Below are 24,911 nucleotides of genomic sequence, written 5' to 3'. Positions count from 1 at the left end.
TATAACCGCTTGTTCACTCCTCAAGGACATCTTGGTTGCTGTCATGCCTTGGCAATTATAAATAAAGTTGGTATAAACATTTGCATGCAGGTTTTTGAGTGGACCTAAAACCCTAACTTACTTGGATCAGTCAGTTTTAAAGCAATAAAATTTGACATTATAATGTCTCCAAAATGTGCATCTTCTCATTTGTTCCTTCCTCCCTCCCTCTCTTTCTTCACACACATTATCTGAGCCCTAATATATAAAAAGAACTGTCCTAGGGACTGAGGATAAAGAGCAGGTCCTGTAGAGGGTCTGCCCTGGAGGAGCCCATGGTCTTGGAAGGAAGAGGAGGCGTCTCAGCCAAGAGAGACCAGGGCTGGACCAGACATGCGTACGCCGTGGATGCACAGCCTGAGGAACTGGAAGGGCTCAGGGCAGCACAATGAAAGGACAGGCCCGAGGAGAGGCGAGCTGGTCAGAAGTCATGCTGGCCACCGCGCTCACCTGCTGTCCGTGGGAGGCCACGGGCACCCGCCGGAGAGCCGGAAGGGAGTCCAGACGATTTCTGATGGGCGTGTGTCTGCTCGGGTCTCTGGAAGGAGGGGAGAATGGATGTCGGGGTGACCGGCAGTCTCCATCACAGACATTTATCGTCATTAACAAATCTGCTCCACGCCCACAGTGTTCTGCGGATATCTCCTCGTTAACTAGCTTTCTGACTGCACAAAGAAGAATGGAGTGAAGCAGGATTACCAGATTAAGGGGCGTTCACACTCCTTAAGGCGCCGCCAGATCGCCTTTAGGAAGCTTGTAGCTCCACATCCCCACAGATAACAATTAAAAGTACTTGTTTCTGAGCACCCTAACACAGACTGTTGTCTTTGACCTCTTGTCCACTTGCTATGCATAGACCACATTCTGTTGCGCTGTTAACGTGCATCTCCCCAATGGCAAGGTGACCTTTGATGGTCAGGCCCATCAGATTCATGTCTTCCTTCGACGAGCTGCCGCCTCATGCCCTTTGCCCGTTCACCCACTGTGGGTGGGTCTTTTCAGTTATTTGTGTGAGCGCTCTTTGTTAAAAATATGAATGCTTCCCTGGTGGCTCAGACGGTAAAGCGTCTGCCTGCAATGCAGGAGACCCAGGTTTGATTCCTGGGTTGGGAAGATCCCCTGGAGAAGGAAATGGCAATCCACTCCAGCACTCCTGCCTGGAAAATCCCATGGACGGAGGAGCCTGATAGGCTACAGTTCATGGGGTCGCAAAGAGTCGGACACAACTGAGCGTCTTCACTTCACTTTATGTGCCATCTGTCTTTTTTCATCTGTCATTTGCCTTTTATTTTTATGGATGGTTTTTAAAATATACTGAATTATTTTTCCTTTTCTAAATAAAAGTTATATATTTTAAATAAATACACTTCAATAAAAATGTCCCTTAGCACCCCTTTCCTCTCCAGAGTGGGTCACCATTGAGTGTTTGGCTGCCAGCGATGGCGCGTCATTCATGCACACACACGTGTAGATATGTAATTACATAACTCATATTAAATACACACAATTCATAGGTAAATCTGTGAGGCACAGATACTAGACACCCTGTTTCCTTTTAAGATGTTTTTTGCTTTATGTTTCAATTTGAACAGTTTCTGTCGACCTGACTTTATACTCATGAGTCCATCCTTCTGCTGTGTGGACGGTCTGCTGTTAAGCAAATTAAATGAACTCTTCACTTTGATATTGTATTTTTCATTTCTAGCTTTTTCATGTGCTTTAAAAAAAGTTTCTGCTTCTCTGCTGGAATCCCCCACATGTTCAGCATGTTGTCAGTTTTCCCTTAATCTCTTTAACATATTTGTCATTCTTAGTTTAAATACTCGATTACTTCCGCATCTGTCCTCTCTGTGGGTCTTTTGATGACTGGTTTTGCTCCTCATTGGGTCATCTTTTCTTATTTCACTTGTCTTGCAGTTTAAAAAAGATTTAGCAGCAGACATTTGTGTAAAAAAGAGTAGTGTATACGCACTTAGTCATGTCCGATTCTTTGCAACCTCACGGACCATAGCCTGCCAGGCTCCTCTGACCATGGGACTTCCTAGGCAAGAACGCTGGAGTGGGTTGCCACTTCCTTCTCCAGGGGATCTTCCCGACCCAGGGATCGAATCCACGGCTCCTGCGTTAGCAGGCGGGTTCTTTACCACTGGGCGATCAGGGAAGCCCCCGGAAAGAGTAGGGAAGTGAAGCTGCTCAGTTGTGTCCGACTCTTTGCAACCCCATGGACTATAGCCTCCCAGGCTCCTCCGTCCATGGGATTTTCCAGGCAAGAGTGCTAGAGTAGGTTGCCATTTCCTTCTCCAGGGGATCTTCTTGACCCAGGGATCGAACCCAGGTCTTCCACATTAGAGGCAGATGCTTTACCGTTTGAGCCACCAGGGAAGCCCCCCAAAAGAGTAGAGACAGAAGTAAATCATATTTACCACCAGAAAAACGAATGCTGCTTCCACTCAGGCTTCTGATGAGATGCCTGGCTCAGTTTATTTCTTGGTTTAGCTGTGTCTGGATTTGGTGTCAGTGGTGGTTAGATTCAGGTGACCGCTTGTTTCAAACACTTCCCTTCAGCAGACCCTGAGATCTGAGCAGCGTGGACACTCCAGCCATCTCTGCTTCCCGGTCCAGCTGCCAGCCTGGTGTCCTGGGGGGGGACTCTGCTTCCAGCCCTCCTGCCACAATTGGAGGAGGGTTTCTCCAGCTCAGCCTCCAGCTTTGTGCACCTCAGGAGGTCCCCCTCCACCTTGCCCGCCTGCCTCCAGTCTGCAGCAGGCCGCCAAGGGACACTTGGTGAGGGTCCCATAGGCTTCAGAGGGGCTTGCCTCTGGTCTGTACTCAGCCATTGTGAGCAGCTGCCTGACCTTTAGGGAAGACCCCCATGTCTCAGGGCATAGCTCACAGCCCCCTGGCTTGCTCTCAGCTTCAGGTGCTGCCACTGCCATGTGGGAAGGCCCATGTGGATGGGTGCAGACTCGCTGTGTGCCTGAGGCTCTCAAGGCGATACAAGTCCATGGGATCGGCCCACACGACTGCTACATGCTTCCCATCGGTGGTTTTCTCTAAGTCCCTGTCTAGGATGAATCTGCTTCTCATCCCAAGACTTTGCAAGAAGGAAAGGAGTCCTGGGTGCTTTCTCTCCAAGGAGTGGCTGGTCCTTTCTGTTTTCTTTGCATTCTCAGTTCTTTGATGGGTTTCAAACCCTTCTCTCTCTCTCTTTTTAGCTTATCCTCCTGGTTCTCTTTGCTGGGGTCAGAATGACAGTCTCTGTGACTCTCTATATCCTAAATGGAAGTAGAAAATTTTGTCAGTTCTCCTCCAGAAAGATCCTATCAATTCATACTCCCACCAGCAGGTTATGCAGGTTTGGTTGTTGCTTTCATTTTAAACCAAAGAAGTCATATTAGCCTTATGAAATAAAAAGTTTTCCTTCAGGTAAAATCAGATAGTTTCAAATCAATATTTTCTGATACTTTAAAATTAGAATCGTTGATTGCTGAGAAGGGGGTTCTTGGGAAGCATTGAAAATACACGTGAAAAGTCTGAAAAAAGATTTCAAGACAGAGACAGACATAAAGGGGTCCCTCCGTGATGCCGGGTGCAGGAGGAGGAATTCCAGGGTGCGTGGGCAGAGGGAGAAATATTTGTCACTAGCTGACATGGGGCCCTGCAGCTCCGCCACATCAGTCAGCTGCTTCTGAGGTTCAAAGCATCAGAACGGCAGAGGAAAGCAGGCAGCCGCCCGTGCACAACCAGCATCCTTGGGGATTTAAGTCCCTTCTTCTCCCCCAGGCTCTGAGCCCAGTCTTCTGCCTGCCTGACCTCTCGTATGTAAGCACTTGGCTCCATGTCCTGAAACACCAGCGCAGCAAATAGCAGCTCTATTGTGAGCCCCGTCCTAAGCTCCAGGTTGCATCTGTGGTTGCCCCCTGACCTTTCCGCTTGAGCATCACCTAGCGGGCATCTCAAACACAAACTGATCAGACATCTCTTGACACCTGGCCTTTTCCATCCCGGTAAAGAGCATCATCCTGTATCTAGTTCCTCAAGTGCAAGCAGTTATCCTTGATTTCATTTTCTTTTCATCCCCCAGCCCCCTCCAGCTCACCAGGCCAATCTATCAGTGAGACTTTGTCAGCTGTGTTTCTAGGTTATGTCTCTAATCTGTCTCCCCGCCCGGCCCCCACAAAACCCTACCCCCACCACAACCTGGACCTTGTTCAAGTCACCATCACTTCTTCTTGGATCTTGGAATTGCTTCCTCACTGAACTTCTCATTTCTTGCCCCTCTGTAATCTACTCTCCTCATAGCAGCCAGAGTAATTTTTTAAAAGCCATATACGTTAATAAGATCACTCACTGCTTGAACTCTCCTGAGTCTTCCCATTGCCTATGGTGAAAACCCCAGTCCCCGTGCAGGGATCTGAGGTATCACGCACTCCGATCTCAGCCGTCACTGCCTCCCTGTCTCGCTGGACACACGCCTCTGTCCACAGAGGTCTCTCGCCTCCCTGGACCCGTTAGACTCACTCTTGCTCAGGGGCTCTTTACCTGAGGGTCTTCTCCCTGTTGAGGACACTCTTACTGCAGCTGCTTGCCTGGCTCATTCTGTCCTGGTTTCAGCTCATCAGACTGCTCAAGAGAGGCTTCCCCCAACTCCCTGACCTGAGACAGCTCCCCGGCCACCCTCACCTCCGTGGTCTGTCCTGCTGCCTGTAAGCACGTGGCACCATCTACCGTTACATCATCATTTATCTTCTGTTTCTCGTCCTGCTTCTCTCCTCCGGAGTCTATCTAAGCTTTCCAAGAGCAGAGCTTCCGGTCTTAGTGCAGTCCTGCCAGTGCCTAGAGCAGCTCTGGCATATGACAGGTGCTCAGAAATACCTTTTGAATGAATGAATTCCACATCCTTTCAAGCCGGTGTTTCAAAAGGGTCTCTTCTCTTCCTGCCTGCCTGCTTTCCTAAGGCTCCCACACAGCCAGTCCCCACACCTGGATCTCCAGCACCACCCTCTATGACCTCTAGATTTGTGTATTCAGTTTTCGAATGGAGATCCCCACTTGGATATCCCAAACTGAGCTCCTTAGCTTTCCTGCAGACTTTTCTGTTCCAAGTGTCCATTGCTACGAACAAACTCCCCCAAACATAGAGGCTTGAAACCTCAACCATCATGTGTTTTGCTCACAGATCTACAGTTAGGTCCCTGGGATGGCTTGCGTCTGCTCTTTGCACTTCAGTGGGGGAGGTGCCAAGGCAGGGGCAACTTGACATCTGGGGCTGGAATCTTCTGGAGGCTGGCCCTCTCGAATGACCAACAGGTGGTGCGGGCTCTTGGCTGGAAGCTCAGCTGGGGCTGTTGGCCAGACACCTCCACATGGCCTCCAGGGAGCCTGTGTGGCTCCCTGACCTCCTCACGGCACAGCAACTGGTGTGAGCGTCTTAGGAGGGCCAGGCAGAGGCTATAGTGCTCTCTTTGTGGCCGTGTCTTAGCAATCACATCATGTCAATTCTGCCCTAGTCACAGACTCATGCACATTTTAAGGGGGAGGGATGTACACCCCACTTTCTGATGGGAGGAGAGTTAACACGATTTCATAAGAGAAGCATATGTGGTGGGCATCTTGTGTGGCCATCTCAGACAAAACCGCCAACCAACCCCATCTCCATATTCCTTTTCTCATGGCTCACCCAGCCACCCACACGAACTTCGTCCTCACCTCCTACCTCACCCAGCGCATCGCATCAGAGCGTTCTGTGGACCTCCTCTATTTTAACAGCTCGTTTATTCACCTCTACTTTGCACTCGCTGACCATCACATTAGTGTAGACCTCCCTTAAGACTCATCTGAGCTGGCCGTAATCACCCAGCTCGTCTTACACCACCCCTCTCCTCCCCTTTCTGTTTCTCTCCTGTGTGATACCAGAGTGAAGTTTAAGAATGAACGAGGGCTTCCCTGGTGGTCCAGTGGCTAAGACTCTGCACTCCCATTGCAGGGGCCCAGGTTCGATCCCTGGTCAGAGACCTAGATCCTAAATGCTGCAACTGAGCGTTCTCACGCTGCAAGTAAAGATCCCACGTCCCACAACAAAGGTGGGAGATCCCTCATGCTGCCCCTGACACCTGGCTTAGGCAAATAAATCAATATTCGAGAATGAAGATTGGGCCGTGTCGCCTTCTCAGTGACAGTCCTGCTGTAGCATCTCACAGCCAGAGTGCGAGGCCAGAGGACAGGGCCGCCTGCCTTGTCTCCTGACTTTCCCAGTCTCCTCTCCTGGCCAGGGTCTGCTCTATGCGGGCCCTCCTCCGGCTGTCCTCTACAGCAGCCCCACTTCCAGCCCCCTATCTCACTCTCGGGGAACACAGCCTTGCCGTGGAAATGTCACTGTGTCCTCTAAGATTTTCCTGAGACCCTCAGCCTGTCACCCCAAACCAGCCGTCTATGTTCTGGGTCTCCAGTGTTATCCCCGTTAAGTCATCCCCTCCCTGGAGGTCGCTGTGGGTATTGTGAGCGAGAAGAACCCCCAGCACTGGGCACAGGCCTCATGTGTGCACAGTGAGCAAGCTTCAGGGAAGGCGGGCACTGGGGTGACGGCCTGTGCAGCCCCTGGAAGGCCGGAGGGGTCCCTGGATCCTGCCGCATTGCTCCTCCTGAGCTGAGGGCACCTGGGAGCTCTTCACGGCAGGTGGGGGCGCTGGTAGGTCCTCTGTTACCACATCAAACAGAAGGCAGCTCAGTCACCCTGCAGCTGTGAGCAGGCCCCTCGCTGCCTCTGGGAAGGTCCATGCTGACACTCCGAATCTGCTGACATCATCTGGCCCAGGTCACCCCAAGGCTAAAGCCATCATGTCCCCGTGCCAGAAAGGTTCCACTGCTTGATGAGGAATCCTTGTTTCGAGGGAAATGCCTAGAGTCACCCTCTCCACGCCACTGCTTGTGAATGATTTGACGAAAACCGCAGCGACATTCAAGACATTTCACATGTCCAGAATTTACTGCGTAAGACAGAGGTGCTAAGTGGGCTGTGGTCACCAAGATGGAAAGTGAATACAATGGTTTAAAGGTTTATGTGGTACTGGAGAGGGTGTGGAGAAAAGGGAACCTTCCTCTACTGTCGGTGGGAATGTAAATCGGTGCAGCCACTGTGGAAAATGGTATGGAGGTTCCTCAGAAAACTAAAAATGGGAGTTACCATATGATTCAGCAGTCCTACTCCTGGGCACCCATCTGGACAAAACTGTAATTCCAGAATTATACATGTACCCCAGTGTTCATAGTAGCATTATTCACAATAGCCGAGACACGGAAACAATGTAAACAAGCTACATTTTACATAGTGAGTGAGTGAGTGAAGTCGCTCAGTGGTGTCTGAATCCTTGCAGCCCCACGGGCGATAGCCTGCCACGCTCCTCCAATCCAGGGGATTCTCCAGGCAAGAGTACTGGAGTGGGTTGCTGTTTCCTTCTCCAGAGGATCTTCCAGACCCAGGGATCGAAACCAGGTCTCCTGCACTGTAAGCAAGATGCTTTACCTGTCTGAGCCACCAGGGAAGTCCTGTATATATGTATATGGAGTACTGCTCAGCCGTAAAAAGGAATGAAATAATTCCATCTGCAGCAACATAGATGCAGCTGGAGATTACCATACTAAGTGAAGTGAGTCAGGCAGAGAAAGACAAATATGTATCACTTATACGTGGAATCTAAAGCAACACAAGTGAACCCATCTATGAAACAGAAACAGGATTATGGGCATAGAGAACAAACTGATGGTTACCAAGCAGCTCAGGTGAGGGATGAAGAGGGAGGCTGGGGTTTGCAGACGCAAATTAGCATGTATAGAACGGGTAAACATCAAGGTCCTACTGTGTGGCACAGGGAACTATATTCAGTATCCTGTGACAAACCGTAATGGAGGGGAATATAAAAAAAAGAGTGTGTGTGCACATGTAAGGATATAACTGAGTCACTTGGCTGTACAGCAGTAATTAACCTAATACTTTAAATCAACTAATGCTTCGATCAAAAATAAATTTGAAAGAAAAAGCTTTATTTGCGATGACATTAATTCTTAACTAGGTTTTAACTCCACTATCCCGTGACATAGGTCCTTTCTAGGGAAGAATCTTTGCCTTTTTCTTTCATTCTAGCGTTACTGCTGTTGTCTATATTGATTGAAATGTCAATTGCAGAGGTGAAAACAATGACTGCAGATTTGCCATTGCAGGTCATCTGCTTGTAAACCTGGATATAGTAGAAGAAATAATGTTTTAGAAGTCTGCTGGGTCCTAGTACACAGTGAAATAGTTTTCATCATCGTAGCCTTAAGCGTGTCTAGTAAATAGCTCTCTCTCTCTCTGTCTCTCACAGCCACAACTGTTGCAAATCCAATACTGTCGTCCTTAGATGTTAAACGGATTTTATTTCAAAAAATTACTGAGCGAGGAGATGAGTTGAAGAGAGCCTTTCAGCTGCTCGACACCGCTCGCAGCATGACAGTGACCAAGAGTGAGCTGCGGAGGGTCATCACAGCCTTCCTGCTGCCTCTCACGAGAGAGCAGTTTCAGGACATTCTGGCTCAGGTATCGGGCGAAGGAGGCTCGGAGCCACCCGGCATGCGGCGGGGAGATGCAGGAGATGACGGGGGCATGTGACCTAGCCTGGCTTTCCCCGCGCTGTCCCACACAGAGTTTCGTTTGTCACAGTTCAGTGAAGTCCTGGCAGGTTTGGGGCCATCACTGTGTGCTTGGGTCGTATTTTGTACGTAGCACTATTACAGTCATTCTCTTTTATTTTTTTTTAAGGCTTCCATATACACAATATTTGGGGGCCTTCCTTGGTGGTCCAGTGGCTAAGACTTTATGCTCCCAATGCAGGGGGCTGGGATCGCTCCCTGGTCAGGGAACTAGATGCCCCCCCCGACCCTGCCCACATGTCACAAGTTAAGTTCACAAGAGTAACTGAAAACGACTGCATGTGTGGCAATGAAGCTCTGTTCATTTTTAAAGGTATGTTTCCTGTCTGTTTTGCAGACTGCATAATATCCATTGATCTGTCTTCAAATCCACTGACTTTTTCTTAGCATCTCCATTCTGTTATTAAGTCTATTCAGTGAATTTTTCAGAGAAGGCAACGGCATCCCACTCCAGTACTCTTGCCTGGAAAATCCCATGGATGGAGGAGCCTGGTGGGCTGCAGTCCATGGGGTCGCTGAGAGTTGGACACGACTCAGTGACTTCACTTTCACGCGTTGGAGAAGGAAATGGCAACCCACTCCAGTGTTCTTGCCTGGAGAATCCCAGGGATGGTGGAGCCTGGTGGGCTGCCATCTATGGGATCACACAGAGTCAGACACGACTGAAGTGACTTAGCAGCAGCAGCAGAAACAGCAGTGAATTTTTAACTTTAGACATTGTATTTTTCAGTTCTAGAATTTCCATTTGGTTCTTTTTTATAATTGCTATTATCTGCTTAGGTTTATTGATTTTCTTTCAATCATGAACATATTTCTTTTAACTCATTGAGCATATGTAAAATAGCTGCTTAAACCTTGTCTGGTAATTCTCATCTCGGGGTTGGGCTGTTTTGATATTTTTTTCTCTTGAGAAGGGTCACATTTCTCTGGTCCTTCGTTTAAAAAAATCTTTTTTTATTTTTTAAATTATCAAAGTACAGTAGCACATTTAATGGAGATTTGGAACATACAGAACAAAGTTACATATAGTTCGACTATATATTACAATTATTTTTTCAGTAGATAAGTTAAAAATTTTAGTTGGAGTTTCAATATCAAGCTCTTAAAAATTAATATAATGAATAGACACAAAAGTGGAAGGGGATAGTAGACCTGGAAAGCACCATGAACCAATTCAACATAATTAAGGTTTATACAATTTTCACAGGACAGCAAGATACAAATTCTATTCAAGTTCCCATAGACTGTATAGCAGGGACATAAAACAAGGTGCAAACATTTCATGGTCTAAAGGTTTTGAAATCATACTGTCCTCTTATCACTGTGGAAATATGTTAGAAATCAGTATCAAAAGATATTTGAAAATAACCTACATATTTTCAAGGGCAATGTGTCCTTTACCAAAAGATCTTTGACTTAGCCATTGAAAGCCTCAATAAAGTTAAAAGACGGAAAAAATACAGAGGGTGATTGCAGAGAAGAAAGCATTTAAATAAGAAATTAATACCAGAATGATAAATTAATATCAAACATACTTTAAAAACCCCATGTATTTGGAAATTAAATGTCCACTTTTAAATGATGGGTATATCTAAGAAGCCATAACACAGAAAATTAGAAAATAATTGTAACAATAAAAATGAAAAGAGAATTTATCAGAATTTGTTGCATGCACCTGAAGCTGCTCAGTGTAACTAAATGCAATGTGGAATCTTGAATTAGGTACGAAAACAAATAATTGGTCCTTCACTGTTGAGTGTATTTGAATTATATCCCAGACTAATGGTTTTCAATAGAAATATAATGTGAAGCACATATGTAATTTTAAATTTCCTGGTAGCTACATTACAAAGATAAAAAGAAATAAGTGGAATTAATTTTAATAATATTTTTGTTTGACCAAAATGCCTCATTTCAACATGTAATCACTATTCAAAATTGGTGGTAAAATATTTTACATTCTTCTTTGTGTACTAAGTCTACAAGGCCTGGTGTGTACTTAGAGCAGACCTCAGTTCAGACACCACATTTCCATTAGGAATACTTCACCTGTGTCTTATTACTGTTGTTCAGTCGCTTAGGTGTGTCCGACTCTTTGTGACTTCCTGAACTACAGCATGCCTCACTTCCCTACCCTTTACTATCTCCTGGAGTTTCCTCAAACTCTTGTCCATTGAGTTAGTGATGCCGTCCAACCATCTCATCTTCTGTCGCCCTCTTCTCTTCTTGCCCTCAATCTTTCCCAGCATCAGGGTCTTTTCCAATGAGTCAGCTCTTTGCATCAGATGGCCAAAGTATTAGAGCTTCAACATCAGTCCTTCCAATGAGTATTCAGGGTATCAACCTGAATATCAATCCTTTAGGATTGACTAGTCTGATCTTCTTGCAGTCCAAAGGACTCTCAAGAGTCTTCTCTAGCACCACTGTTCAAAATTCTCTGATACTCAGCCTTCTTTATGGTCCAACTCTCACATCCCTACATGACTACTGGAAAGACCAAGCTTTAACTATACAGACCTTTGTCAGCAAAGTGATGTCTCTACCTTTTTTTTTTTTTTTACCTGTATTGAGATTTCATAAAATTTGCAATTGAAAGAGACACGGGTACCCCAGTGTTCATTGCAGCACTGTGTATAATAGCCAGGACATGGAAGCAACCTAGATGTCCATCAGCAGGTGAATGGATAAGAAAGCTGTGGTACATATACACAATGGAGTATTACTCAGCCATTAATAAGAATACATTTGAATCAGTTCTAATGAGGTGGATGAAACTGGAGCCGATTATACAGAGTGAAGTAAGCCAGAAAGAAAAACACCAATACAGTATACTAACGCATATATATGGAATTTAGAAAGATGGTAATGATAACCCTGTATGCGAGACAGCAAAAGAGACACAGATGTATAGAACAGTCTTTTGGACTCTGTGAGAGAGGGCAAGGGTGGGATGATTTGGGAGAATGACATTGAAACATGTATAATATCATATATGAAACGAATCACCAGTCCAGGTTCGTATGCTTGGGGCTGGTGCACTGGGACACCCCAGAGGGATGGTATGGGGAGGGAGGAGGGAGGGGGGTTCAGGATGGGGAACACGTGTATACCTGTGGTGGATTCATGTTGATGTATGGCAAAACCAACACAATATTGTAAAGTAATTAACCTCCAATTAAAATGAATAAATTTAAATTTAAAAAAAAGAACAGAAATTTGCAGTTGAAATACTAATTTCACCTAGTCATTCCAAACATAAAAATTTTCCCCAAATGGACTTAATTTTAGCATTTAAATTAATTAACATTAAAGGTAACAGTTCATTTCGTCAGCTGCCCTGGCCACAATCCGTGTGCTTTGGAGTCTCGTGTGGCTCTGGCTGTTGATTACGCAGCCTGGTGCCCTGGAGACACTGGACTCTGTTATACTGACTCCTTCAACTTTCAATGCCTTTGCTTTGGCAGGCAGTCAGCTTCCAAATTCTGTCTTGCCTGCAGCAGGCAGTCATTCATATCTTGGTTCAGCTCTTTTGCCTTTTTAAAAATATTTATTTATTTTTAATTGGAGTATGGTTTCTTTATAATATTATGTTGGTTTTGCCATACATTAGCATGAGTCAGTCATAGGTATACATATGTCCCCTCCCTCTCGAACCTCCCTCCCCCCTGCACCCATCCCACCCTCTAGGCTGCCAGAGAGCACTGGGTCGGGCTCCCTCTGTTCTACAGCGGCTTCCCATGAGCTGTCTGCTCTACGTGCGGTGGTGTGCGTCTTCACACCACTCTCTCCATTCGTCCCATCCTCTCCTTTTCCCGCTGTGCCCACAAGTCTGTTCTGTATGTCTGCGTCTGCACTCCAGCCCTGCAGAGAGGCTCAGCAGTACCGTCCTTCTAGATTCCATATATATGTGTTAATATGCAATGTTCGTTTCTCTCTTTCTGACTTACTTCACTCTGTGTAATAGGCTCTAGGTTCATCCACCTCATTAAAATGGATTCAAATGCATTCCTTTTTTACGGTCAAGTAATATTCCACTGTATATATGTACTCAAACTTCTTTCTCCATTCATCTGCTGATAGACATCTAGGCCGCTTCCATGTCCTTGCTATTGTAGACAGTGCTGCAGTAAACACTGGGGCTCATGTGTCTTTTCCAATATGATTTCCTCAGGGTCTATGCCGAGTAGTAGGATTGTTGGGTCATGTGGTAGTTTCATCCTTAGTAAGGATGCTCCATACTGTTCTGCATAGGGGCTGGATCAGTTTTCACTCCCACCTCTTTAGTCTTTAGCTGGGACTCTTCACGTGTGACCTGCACACGCCTGGTTCAGGCGTCAGCTGGAACGTGGACAGAGTGTGTACACCGGAGGTGGGGCTCCTCCTCTGTCTCTCTCCTGTTTCAGATCCCCCTCACATTTCTAATGGCTGTGGTTGCTTTGAGTTCAGTGTGTTGGTTCTTTAGGCCAGAAAGACAGTGGGGGTTTTGGTGGGGGTGGGTGGGGGCAGATTTAGCTGCTTTGTGCTGACTACTGACTGTGGCTGCTCAGGTTCAAAGCCATTAAGAACAGGAAACTCTGTACTCGTCCTTTCTTCTGAAGTTGTAAAGGGTTTTCCTCCCAAACCTGCCTGCTTTCTTTCACTCTCCTGAGCCCTTAGATAAGCCCTTTTTGGTATTTTGACAGAGTCTATGGGAGTTGACTGTGGGAGGTTAGTCTGTTCAGAGCTTTCCCTGCCACAACTTCTGCCACTTTGTGTTTTTAAAAAAGCAGTCCCAGAATCAGGGACAAGTTGGAAGTATAGTGCAAAGAACAACTGTTTTTCCTAAGCCATTTAGAAGGAAGCTGCTTCATTACCTTAAGTATCTCAGTGTTCAGTTCAGTTCAGTTGCTCAGATGTGTCTGACTCTTTGCGACCCCACGAACTGCAGCACGCCAGGCCTCCCTGTCCATCACCGACTCCCAGAGTTCACCCAAACTCATGTCCATTGAGTCGGTGATGCCATCCAGCCATCTCATCCTCTGTTGTCCCCTTCTCCTCCCACCTTCAATCTTTCCCAGCATCAGGGTCTTTTCCAATGAGTCAGCTCTTTGCATCAGGTGGCCAAAGTATTGGAGTTTCAGCCTCAGCATCAGTCCTTCCAGTGAACACCCAGGACTGATCTTTCGGATGGATGGGTTGGATCTCCTTGCATGTTTCCTTAAAACCGGCCCTGTTCCGTGCTCCCACAGTGCAACCGTAATGGTAGAGACAGGAACGCCGTGTCACAGCAACCGACTCAGCCCGGGCCCGGGTCGCAGTCATGCGGCGCATCTGGCAGCTCTCCTCTCATCTGCACGTCTCGCAGTCTGTCCTTAGTTTTGAGGACTGTGACACTTTGAAGACTGCAGACCCGTTATTTTGTAAAGTGTCCCCAACTTGAGTTTGTCAGATGGTAGGCGTTTCCTGGTGGCTAGATTGAGGCCTGCATCTTCGGCAGGAATGTCCCAGAAGCCACGCTGTGCTCATCTCATGACCTTTTGCTGGGTTGCAGGTGACTTCCGCCTGTCCCGTTACTGCTGCTGTTCACTGCGGTCGCTCCACTAAGGTGGGAGCTATAATATAGACTATATATATAGATATAGCTATATATATAGACCCCCCTTTCTTTCCCCAGCAGAATGTTCTTTGTGCACCTTGTAATTAATAAGCAGTTTGTAGGAGAAATCTCTGAAGCTGTGTGGATGTGTCATTCCTCACCAAACTTCATGTATTCTTTATTGTTTACATATTTGCAGGGACTTGAGATTTCCTGTTTGATAAGTGGGTTATGACCCATTGCTTTCATGATTTATTTTGATATTTAAATTGTCCCTAATTTAGCCACAAGAGCACCTTCATGCTGGTTTCTGTGTCCTTTTGACATGTCCCCAGCATTTTTTGAGCACTTTCTGACTTCCTGATACAAGCTCACCTGTACTTTCCATGCTCAGTCCTGGAATCATCCATCTCTTCAAAGAACTCTGGTTCTTTTTAACGGAAACAGGCATCCAGAATCTGGGATCTAGGCAGCAGGGCTGCTCATTACTCTTGGACGCCACTGCTCCAGGCCCTCTAAGTGGGCAGAGCTCCAGGGGCCTATACCATATGTACATCGGTGTACATACATGTGCCTGCGTGTGGGCAGAGCTCCAGGGGCCTATTCCAGACGCACATCCATGTACACACATGTGCGTGCATGTGGGCAGAGCTCCAGGGGCCTATTCCATATGTACATCGGTATGCATACATGTGCGTGCGTGTGGGCAGAGCTCCAGGGGCCTATTCCAGACGCACATCCATGTACACACATGTGCGTGCATGTGGGCTCAGTCAGTCAGGCCTGACTCTGCGACCCCATGGACTGCAGCCGCCAGTCTCCCCCATCCATGGGATAGATCAGGCGAGCGCACTGGAGTGAGTTGCCATTTCCTCCTCCAGGGGATCTTCCCAACCCAGGGTCTGATCCCGCTTGTTTCACTTATTTGAATATGCTGGCATGTGACTCATCAGCCATCTCCCATCTCCAGCGCCCACACACCTAAGTGGATGCCCTCTGCCCGCCGTGTGGGTGCGCTCCCTGGCTCTGGACCAGGGCTCCCCCACATGGCAGACACCACGTGTCTCTGCCCCGTCTAATGACTGCAGGACTGAATTGTGAGGGACAGACAGGGAAGCTGGAAGGGGAAGGAAGGTGAAGAGCTTTCCTCCTCTCCTTTTAAAAAATGTTTCCCCTTTATTCGCTCCCAGAATCTCACAAACACTATATATTGATTCTTTCACCTGTCACTTTCATTATATCCGCATTTAAATGAGAGCCTTACTAAGATATGGTTTCCATGTCACCACATCCAGCGTTTAGCGGCGGGCGGGTCTCTGGGGTTTCTGCAGTGACTCCGTTTATTGACTGTCTGGCTGTGCTGGGCTTCGCTGCTGCGCAGGCTCTTCTCTGGCTGTGGGGAGCAGGGGCCACTCCCTGGCCGCGGTGTGTGGGCTTCTCACTGCGGCGGCTTCTCTTGTTTCAGAGCACGGGCTTTGGGGCACCCGGACTTCAGGAGTTGTGGCTGGTGGGCTCAGTAGCTGCAGTTCCCAGGCTCTAGAGCACACGTTCAATGGTTGTGTTGCACGGGCTTAGTTGCTGTGAGGCTTTGTGGAATCTTCCTGGACCAGGGATTGAACCGGTAACTCCTGTCCTGACAGCAGATTCCTTCCCGCTGAGCCACCAGGGAAACCCTTGAGGTTTTTAATATATTCACAAAGTGATTCACAAATCAGCACTGTCTGATTCCAGAACATTTCATCATCCCTTCGTCATCCCTTCATCATCCATTTCATCATTCATTCATTAGCAGTTACTCTGCACTCCCCCTTCCCCTAATCCCTGACAACCGTTAACCTACTCCATGTCTTAATAGCTTGTGTAGTCTGGCTAGTTCATAAAAGGGAACATGGAGTACATGGTCTGCTGTGTGTGGCTTCTTTCACTCAGCATGACGTTTAGCTCTGCTAGGCATCCACGCTGCAGCGTGAAGTGGTACTTCGCTCCTTGCTATGACCGAATAGTACTCCGCTGCATGGAGATGACGCAGCTTCTTTGCCGTCGGGTGCTGGACCTTTGGGTTGTCTCTGTGTTTTGGCTTCTGTGAGCAGTGCTGCTGGGACTTTGACGTGCCAGTTTCTATGTGGACATGTGTCTTCACTTCCCTTGGGCACACACCTAGGAGTGGAAGTGCTGTGTCGCGTGGTAATGTTCTCTTGCTTTTAAAGAACATTTGTCCTCACAAACATTGCATCCGTTCCATCCCAAGCTTGATTGAACTGATCTTTTCTTTATACCAAATGGAAAGTGAAAATATTATTTCCTGCGAATGTCTCCCTATATTCATGATCTGATGTTAATTTAAAATTCTGACAGCCTCCCAAGCTAATCAGCTATGCAGGAAGAGGAACGGCACAGAAAATGTGAAGCGCGTCTCTGTTTTTTTTAAAAGCGACATCTGTTTTAAAAAGAAGTCACTGAGAACTGTAGAACTTCAGAGCCTTTACATAACAGGTTCCCGTGGTCTGTCTTACTATCAGCGTGTGTTTCTAGAACCTTGAGCTCTCGTGACCCACGCATAAACCCAGGAGACTGGAGTGCGGTGCCTTCACAGGAGGCCAGGTTCACTGGGAAAGCAGGGCAGAGCTCGTCTCGCTAATCCCTGGACTTCACAGGGTGTGTGACTTTTCTAGGTCTTTTAATGACTAATCCACGTGGTGACACCCAACTTTCTTTTTCAATAGTCAATATAAGCCTAACTGGCAATGTATAAAACTGGTCAAATAGTTCATGGAAATCTCACCCTTAAAAGTAGAAAAGAAGGGGCTTCCCTGGTGGCCCAGTGGTAAAGAATCCACCTGCCAGTGCAGGAGACATGGGTTCAAGCCCTGAACTGGGAAGATCCCACACGCCGTGGAGCATCTAAGCCCATGCACAAAGTCTAGAGCCCGGGAGCAGCGACTACTGAAGCTCTCTCACCCTAGAGCCTGCACTCCACACCAAGAAGCCACTTCCATGAGAAGCCTGCTCGCCACAACTCGAGAGTAGCCCCCGCTTCCTACAGCTAGAGAAGAGCCCGCCCAGCAATGAAGACCCAGTACAGAAAAAATAAATAAAAATGTACAAAATGCATTAAAAATCAGAAGAGAATTTTCCAGTTTTAATGAATTTATTTTAGCTGTAATTTTATCTCAAGAACCATGTCAAGAATGTTTGAATGTCAGGGTGATGATAGACAAGGCGTTGTTTGTTAGCTACCCTGTTCCTTAGTTTCATTAATAGTGAGTGATATGAATTTTTTTTTTAATGTGTCTCAGTCTCTGAATATCAATATAAGTTAAACATTTTGAAAGAAGTTGCACCGGTTACTAGATGCCGGAGAAGGAAAGCAAAGTTCTATTCTGGTCTTGGTGGTTGTCCCAAGGAAAGAGGAGCCTGGGAAGGTTCTCATCAACATGCTGGACGTGGATTCACAAACTGTGCTTCGCCAGCTGCAGTCTAAGAATTTGCTTCCAGTGATTCATCAGCGGATGGTTTTGAGTCTCAAGACATTTTTGCCAGAATCGCAAATCCCAGAGAAGTGAATCCTTAGCTGAGCCTTTCCTTTTAGACTGGATCCTTGAGCTTAGTTTGGAAACTAGGCATTGCAGAAATGTATCTGCCACCTTAAAATTTGCATCAGATCACAGGTAGTACCTGTGTTCTTGCCTGGAGAATTCCATGGACAGAGGAGCCTAGTAGGCTGCAGCCCATGGGGTCACAAAGAGTCAGGACATGACTGAGCGACTTTCACTTCACTTCACTTCACAGTTCAGTTCAGTTCAGTCGCTCAGTCGTGTGCGACTCTTTGCGACCCCATGAATCGCAGCTCGCCAGGCCTTCCTGAAGTAGCACTAATTTTCCCAGGTGGTGCTAGTGGTAAAGAACCCGCCTGCCAATGAGACGTAAGGGAGTGGGTTCAACCTTTGAGTTGGGAAGATCCCCTGGAAGAGGAGGGCATGACAACCCACAGCAGTATTCTTGCCTGGAGAATCCCCATGGATAGGGGAGCCTGGTGGGCTACAGTCCATGGGGTTGGAAAGAATTGGGCATGACTGAAGCAACTTAGCACGCAAGCATAAGTAGCAATATGAAATGTGACAAAAACCTCAACAGTTGATGGACTTTTTTTTTTTTTTTTTTTTTTTGCCGACAGGGTGGTTAGTGTAGTGAAATGAGCTTGGGCCCTGGAGTCACAGATTTCTGAGTCCAAGGCAGTGCTGTGCAGGGAGGTCATTCCTCTGCTCTGTGAAATGTGGAAGGTTTCAGCTTCCTCAGAAGGTGGTTTGGGGCTGGATGAGTTAAAATCAAGAGCGGTGCCTGTGCCTGTTTACGAAGTATGAGCTCCTTCAATGTCAGCTTCTTCTCTTCCGCATTGACTCTTACCACTGCTAAGACCAGAAGGGCATCCAGTCTGGGAAACTGCACGGTTAATCTGTCCTTGCCCTTCTTCTGTGGGACTAGGGAACCTCTGAGGTGCCTACCCAAGTTGTATCTACTGAAAACCACCCTGTCAGAAGTCAGAGTCCTGGTGTCCTTTCCAGGAAAAGGCTTTGCAGAGGTCCACCCTGTGAGCCACTCTCCCCGCGGTCCCATGTCCTAGTTACACATGTTTTAAACAGTAAAGGGAAATGTGTCCTTTGGGGAAGACCGAGATAACTGTGCTAGGCTTTGAGGCTGGAATTTTAAGGGCTAAGTAAATATCAAACTTGGTTGTATGGGCTCAGGAGCCGTTCAGCTGTATGGGAGATTGTACTTGTGTATCTGCATGAAGCTTAAAAAATATATTTATATTGATTGTGTGTTTATTTTAATTTTAGTTTCACATGCTTTCTGGGAAATAATTTTGTCACCTTTTTTTTTTTTTAAAATTGGCTTTTTATTTAAAAGTAATTTCAAGTCTCCAGCAAGTTTGTAAAGGAAAGTATGGTACAAATGATGGCCATTTACCCTTGCCCAGATTTGTTGACTGTGAATGTTTAACCTCATTTACTTCTCCTGGAATCTCTCATTCCCTCTGCACATATGCAAGTGATATATATTTGAAATACACAAATAATGTGTATGTAATTTCTTCTGAACCATTTAAGACGAAATTGCTTATCCTAACGGTGCTTTCTTTGTTTTTTGGCTGTGCTGGGTCCTCATTGCTACGCACAGGCTTTCTCTCATTGCTCTGAGCAGGGGCCACTCTTCGTTGTGGTGCGAAGGCTTCTCATTGCGGTGGCTTCTCTTGCTGCAGAGCCCAGGCTCTGGGCTCTGGGCTTCCGTAGTTGTGGCTCTCGGGCTCGAGAGCACAGGCTTCAGCAGCTGTGACACATGAGCTTAGATGCCCCACATAACGTGGAATCTTCCTGGCCCAGGGCTCGAACCCGTGTCCCCTGCGTTGGCAAGCAGATTCTTAGCCACTGGACCACGAGGGAAGTCCTATTATTGGTCCTTTACTTCTAAGTACTTCAGTGTGTATTTCCTCAAGAATAAGAACTGTTCTCTTACCTAATCACAGCACACTTATCAATTTCGGTAAACATTGAGGTAGTAATACTTTTATTTAATCTAGAGTCCGTATTAACCCACCTGGCCCAATGATGTCCTTTGTAGAATTTTAGATTTAAAAATAACTTTTTTTCTACCTTAAAAGCATATGACTGTATAGAAAGGGTACATGATACTCAGAGAGTAAATTGTGCTGTGGCCTCAGACTGTTGGGAAATATATATATATATATTTATACACACACACATATATATATTCATACATATGTAAAATATATTAGAATATATTTCTACTCCTGTTACTTTATCTTTATAAAAGACATCTATTTATTTGGCTGAGCTGGGTCTTAGTTGAGGCATATGGGATCTGGTTCCCTGACCAGGGATGGGACCTCAGCCCTCTGCACTGGGAGCGAGGAGTCTTAGCCACTGGACCACCAGGGAGGCCCCTACTTTATCCTTTAGAAAGACCTGTTGTTGTTCAGTCACTCAGTTGTATCCGACGCTCTGTGACCCCATGGACTACAGCACACCAGGCTTCCCTGTCCTTCACTGTCTCTCCAAGTTTGCTCAGACTCGTGTCCATCGAGTTGGTGATGCCATCCAACCATCTCCTCCTCCTGCCCTCAGTCTTTCCCGATTAGATGGGCCTAGATTTTAGCTAATTCTGTAGAGGGCTTGGTGGCTTTAGTTGAGCACAGACTGGCATTCTGGTGTGTCTGCTGCTTGGGCTAGGTTTGCTGAGGGCGACTGCCGACTCAGATGCCTGGGCCGAGTGGCTGTAAGCGTTCCTGGAGTGCCCGCCCCGCTCAGCGAAGCCTGCTGTGCTGCCCACGGCTTGGCCCTGAACTCGCTAACGAGCTGCCATTCTTCTTGTTCGGGTGTAGATCCCCCTCACCAGTTCTGGGGCCGTTCCGTACCTTGTATTCCTGTCCAGATTTGGAGGAATTGACCTGAGTATCAATGTTATAAAGAGGTAAGTTTTTTTTTTTTTCTTCCCTCGTATGAAATTGTGAAACTTGAAGTGATGTGAGATAGGACACAAGCACATTAGAGCTAACCATGTCAGCAGATACAATCCTCAGGCAAAAAGTTGACTTAGAGAAGATTCTGATGTCTAAATGGGATATGTTTCAGGATAAGAGAAATAATATTGTATTCAAAGTGGAAACACAGCAAATTAAAACCAGACCAACATGATTCGCAGGTGGTGCTAGTGGTAAAGAACCTGCCTGCCAATGCAGGAGATGCAGGGAACTCGGGTTTGATCTCTGGGTCTGGAAGATCCCTTGGAGAAGGAAATGGCAGCCCACTCTGGTATTCTTGCCTGGGAAATCTCATGGACAGAGGAGCCTGGAGGGCTATAGTCCGTGGGGTCGCAAAGAGTCAGACACGACTGAGCACACCCAGAACAACATATTTCATATGTGGGGCCTTTCATATTTGGAAATAAGGAATTTAATTTTTTTTTCCACCACATTGCAAGGCTTGTGGGATCTTAGTTCCCCAACCAGGGATTGAACTTGGACCCTGGCATTGAAAGCGCCACATCCTAACCCCGGACCACCAGGGAATTCCTTGGAAATAGGAATTTAAATTTTGAAGTAAGAGTATTAAGATGCCACATTTAAAATTTTTTTCCATGCATTTTTAGTGTCTTTCGTTGGCTAGCAATCATATTTTTATAGCTAGAAATGAAAAAATTTTTAGAAGATCTTTGTATGAGGTCCTCATAGCTGTAGCCTGAGCATGGGGCTCATTTGCCTTATCTGCAAAATGAGAGTGCTGAAGCCTGAACTTTACTGTCTCTGTCAGCTGTAAAGTTCTTTGATTCTAGTGTGTGGTATAGAAAATATTGTTTTATAGTAGAAAAATTATTGACTCAGATTATTCTGCCTCTAAATGAGGAAGCTTCATTTTCTCAGGAATTGTGTAAACAGTTCTAAGAGAATTAAACTTGGTTCTGAAATATTAGCACATTCTGGTATTGTGACTTTCATGATCGCAGCCATCTTGGATGTAGCTCAGTTGTGAAAATTAGTGCAGCCTTGCAGAGAGGGAAGGGGGATTGCTGATTACTGGGTACAGTTTCTGTTTTGCGAGGTGAGCAAGTCCCAGAGATCCCTTGCATCGAAGTATGGATATATTCACATTACTGAAAGTGAAAGTCACTCAGTCGTGTCCGACTCTTTGTGACCCCACAGACTATACAGTCCATGGAATAATCCAGGCCAGAATACTGGAGTGGGTAGCCTTTCCCTTCTCTAGGGGATCTTCCCAACCCAGGGATTGAACCCAGGTCTCTGGCATTGCAGGCGGATTCTTTACCAACTGAGCCACAAGTGAAGCCCAAGAATACTGGAGTGGGTAGCCTATCCCTTCTCCAGTGGATCTTCCCGACCCAGGAATCAAACTGGGGTCTCCTGCATCACAGGTGGATTCTTTACCAACTGAGAGAGCTGTAAAAATGGCTAAGATGGTAACTTGTGTCCTTCCCTGGTGGTTCTGATGGTGAAAGAGTTCGCCTTCAATGCAGGAGACCTGGATTCGATCCCTGGGTCGGGAAGATCACCTGGAGAAGGAAATGGCAACCCACTCCAGTATCCTTGCCTGGAGAACCCCATGGACAGAGGAGCTTGGCAGGCAACAGTCCACGGGGTCACAAAGAGCCAGACACGACTGAGTGACTAACACTTAAAAAAAAAAATCAGTGCAGCAGCTCCACCAAGAATGACAAAGTATTATCTGCTCTGGGATCTGGGGCTTGCGATCTGCTGATGCTCTGTTGGTGATGAGCTAGGATAACTTCCAGACTCATTCAGAAGAACGACTGGTCATTCCATACGCATATTCATGCTCTTGGCCTAATGAAACCATCCCCATCTGGGGGGTAAGTAACATAATTTGAGTATTCGTTGCTGAAAAAGCTCAACAGTTGGAAAAAACTAAAAGCGGAGAGTTCTTTTTTGTTTTTGTTCAATTGTGAAATCTCAGTCTAATAATTTGAGATGAAAAGTATCATACGTTGCTTTCTTAAACACAAAAGACTGAATATTTAAAGTAAATTAGAAAGAGTTCCAGCTTACTCATGAAGCTAAATTCTCTTTATTGTTTCAGTTCAGTTCAGTCGCTCAGTCGTGTCCGACTCTTTGCGACCCCATGAACCGCGGCACGCCAGGCCTCCCTGTCTATCACCAACTCCCAGAGTCCACCCAAACCCACATCCATTGAGTCGGTGATGCCATCCAACCATCTATCCTCTGTCATCCCCTTCTCCTCCTGCCCTCAATCTTTCCCAGTATCAGGGTTTTTCAAATGAGTCAACTCTTCTCACGAGGTAGCCAAAGTATTGGAGTTTCAGCTTCAACATCAGTCCTTCCAATGAACACCCAGGACTGATCTCCTTTAGGATGGACTGGTTGGATCTCCTTGCACTCCAATGGACTCTCAAGAGTTTTCTCTAACACCACAGTTCAAAAGCATCAGTTCTTCTGCCCTCAGCTTTCTTTATAGTCCAACTCTCCCATCCGTACATGACCACTGGAAAAACCATAGCCTTGACTAGATGGACCTTTGTTGGCAAAGTAATGTCTCTGTTTTTTAATATGCTGTCTAGGTTGGTCATAACTTTCTTTGCGAGGATTAAGTGTCTTTTAATTTCATGGCTGCAGTCACCATCTGCAGTGATTTTGGAGCCCAGAAAAATAAAGTCAGCCACTGTTTCCCTGTCTATTTGCCATGAAGTGATAGGACTGGATGCCATGATCTTATTGTTTAAGGCCATGTATTCGAGTGAATTGGAGAAGGAAATGGCAATCCACTCCAGTACTATTGCCTGGAAAGTCCCATGGACAGAGGAGCCTGGTGGGCCGCAGTCCATGGGGGTCGCTGAGAGTCGGACACGACTGAGCGAGTTCACTTTCACTTTCAGTTAGAGTGAACAGAAAATTCTGTTTCTAGTACTATGGTAGGCTACCTCCATGAACAACACTTCCACTGAAAACAACTAAAATGGTGGATTAAAGGTAAAATATTTTAATGCATTACTGAGCTGGAAAGAGGAAGGAATTCTTAGAGGCTAAGCATGTGGTAAGAACTGGAATCTAGAGAAGTTTTGTATAAAGACAGTTTTTGCCATAAAGTCTTGGCCAAATCTTGGTGAATTGGTGTTCCAGTTTTGTTTGGTCTTTGGAGTGAAAGGGATAAGAGACGAAGCCTCCAGGGTGTATCCAAGGTGGAAAAGCCAAAGAGAAGACCAGCACCTGTACAGTGGGGACCCCTATACCGTCCTGTAAGGATAATTATCAAAATGTAGATCTGCATCACAGAGACCTACCAATTTCAACACTGGCATTGGGTGAAGCGAGGAAAGATTGTGATCACAAGCCAATGTTAATGAAGATCTGTACCTAAGATCATGCTACCTGTGTGGTCTGAAAAGTCTCAGGCTAGGAATTTCCTTAAAACTGGTCCTGGACTGGGTGTGCCCTTCAAGGGAGGGATACATCTACAACATAGCCCTTAAAGAAAACCACAGATAAAGTGTCACACAGAAAACCTTGAAGACATATGAAGAGACAAAGAATGAGGACCGCAAACAAATGGAAATCGTATCCAGTAGAATCAGATCTGCAAACACGCGCAATGTTGGACCTATCAGATACAGAATCTAAAACCAGTGTTTTAATATCTTTAAAGAAATGAAAGAATGGATTCAATACACGAATGCAAAACAAGAGGCAACAAAAATAAAGATCTGAAGAAACACAAAATGGAACTGCTCGTACCGAAAGGTAACAGCTACTGTGGAGTACAATTTTAGTGGATGGGTGAAAAGAGTGGAGTCACCACAGCTGAAAAGCGCGTCAGTGGAGTGGAAAACAGGCCTGAAGGTGGTGTCCAGAATGCAGCACAGAAACAGAGATACAAAACATGGTGGTCGGGAATAAGGACATGGGAGGCGGGAAGAGAAGGCCCAGTGATACTTCTTGGCGGATTTCCAGATATGTAGGAGAAGGAGTGGGACAGGGACTGTATTTGAAAAGGTAATGGTTTAGAATCTCGAGCCAGATAAATAAACAGGGGCGCCTATCTAGACA

At 46.3% G+C, this 24,911-nt stretch overlaps 1 protein-coding gene and 2 non-coding genes across 3 annotated transcripts in view; all 3 read left to right on the top strand.

Moving 5' to 3' along the window:
• The window catches only part of EFCAB6 (EF-hand calcium binding domain 6), a 232,641-nt gene that overhangs the window by 1,642 nt on the left and 206,088 nt on the right, over nt 1-24,911 (top strand). Inside the window, exons 4-5 of the mRNA XM_068971554.1 lie at nt 8,400-8,611; nt 20,700-20,788. Coding sequence (XP_068827655.1) covers nt 8,400-8,611; nt 20,700-20,788 — 301 coding nt within the window. The remainder of the gene's footprint in view (nt 1-8,399; nt 8,612-20,699; nt 20,789-24,911) is intronic.
• TRNAC-GCA (transfer RNA cysteine (anticodon GCA)) lies at nt 1,081-1,152 on the top strand. The gene has a single exon. It is a non-coding gene; the product is annotated as a tRNA-Cys (tRNA).
• On the top strand, nt 5,983-6,054 carry TRNAG-CCC (transfer RNA glycine (anticodon CCC)). Its single transcript has one exon. It is a non-coding gene; the product is annotated as a tRNA-Gly (tRNA).

This window comes from Capricornis sumatraensis, chromosome 4 (assembly GCF_032405125.1).
Source record: "Capricornis sumatraensis isolate serow.1 chromosome 4, serow.2, whole genome shotgun sequence".
Taxonomy (NCBI): Eukaryota; Metazoa; Chordata; class Mammalia; order Artiodactyla; family Bovidae; genus Capricornis; species Capricornis sumatraensis.
This window is presented reverse-complemented; position numbering and strand designations above follow the sequence as displayed.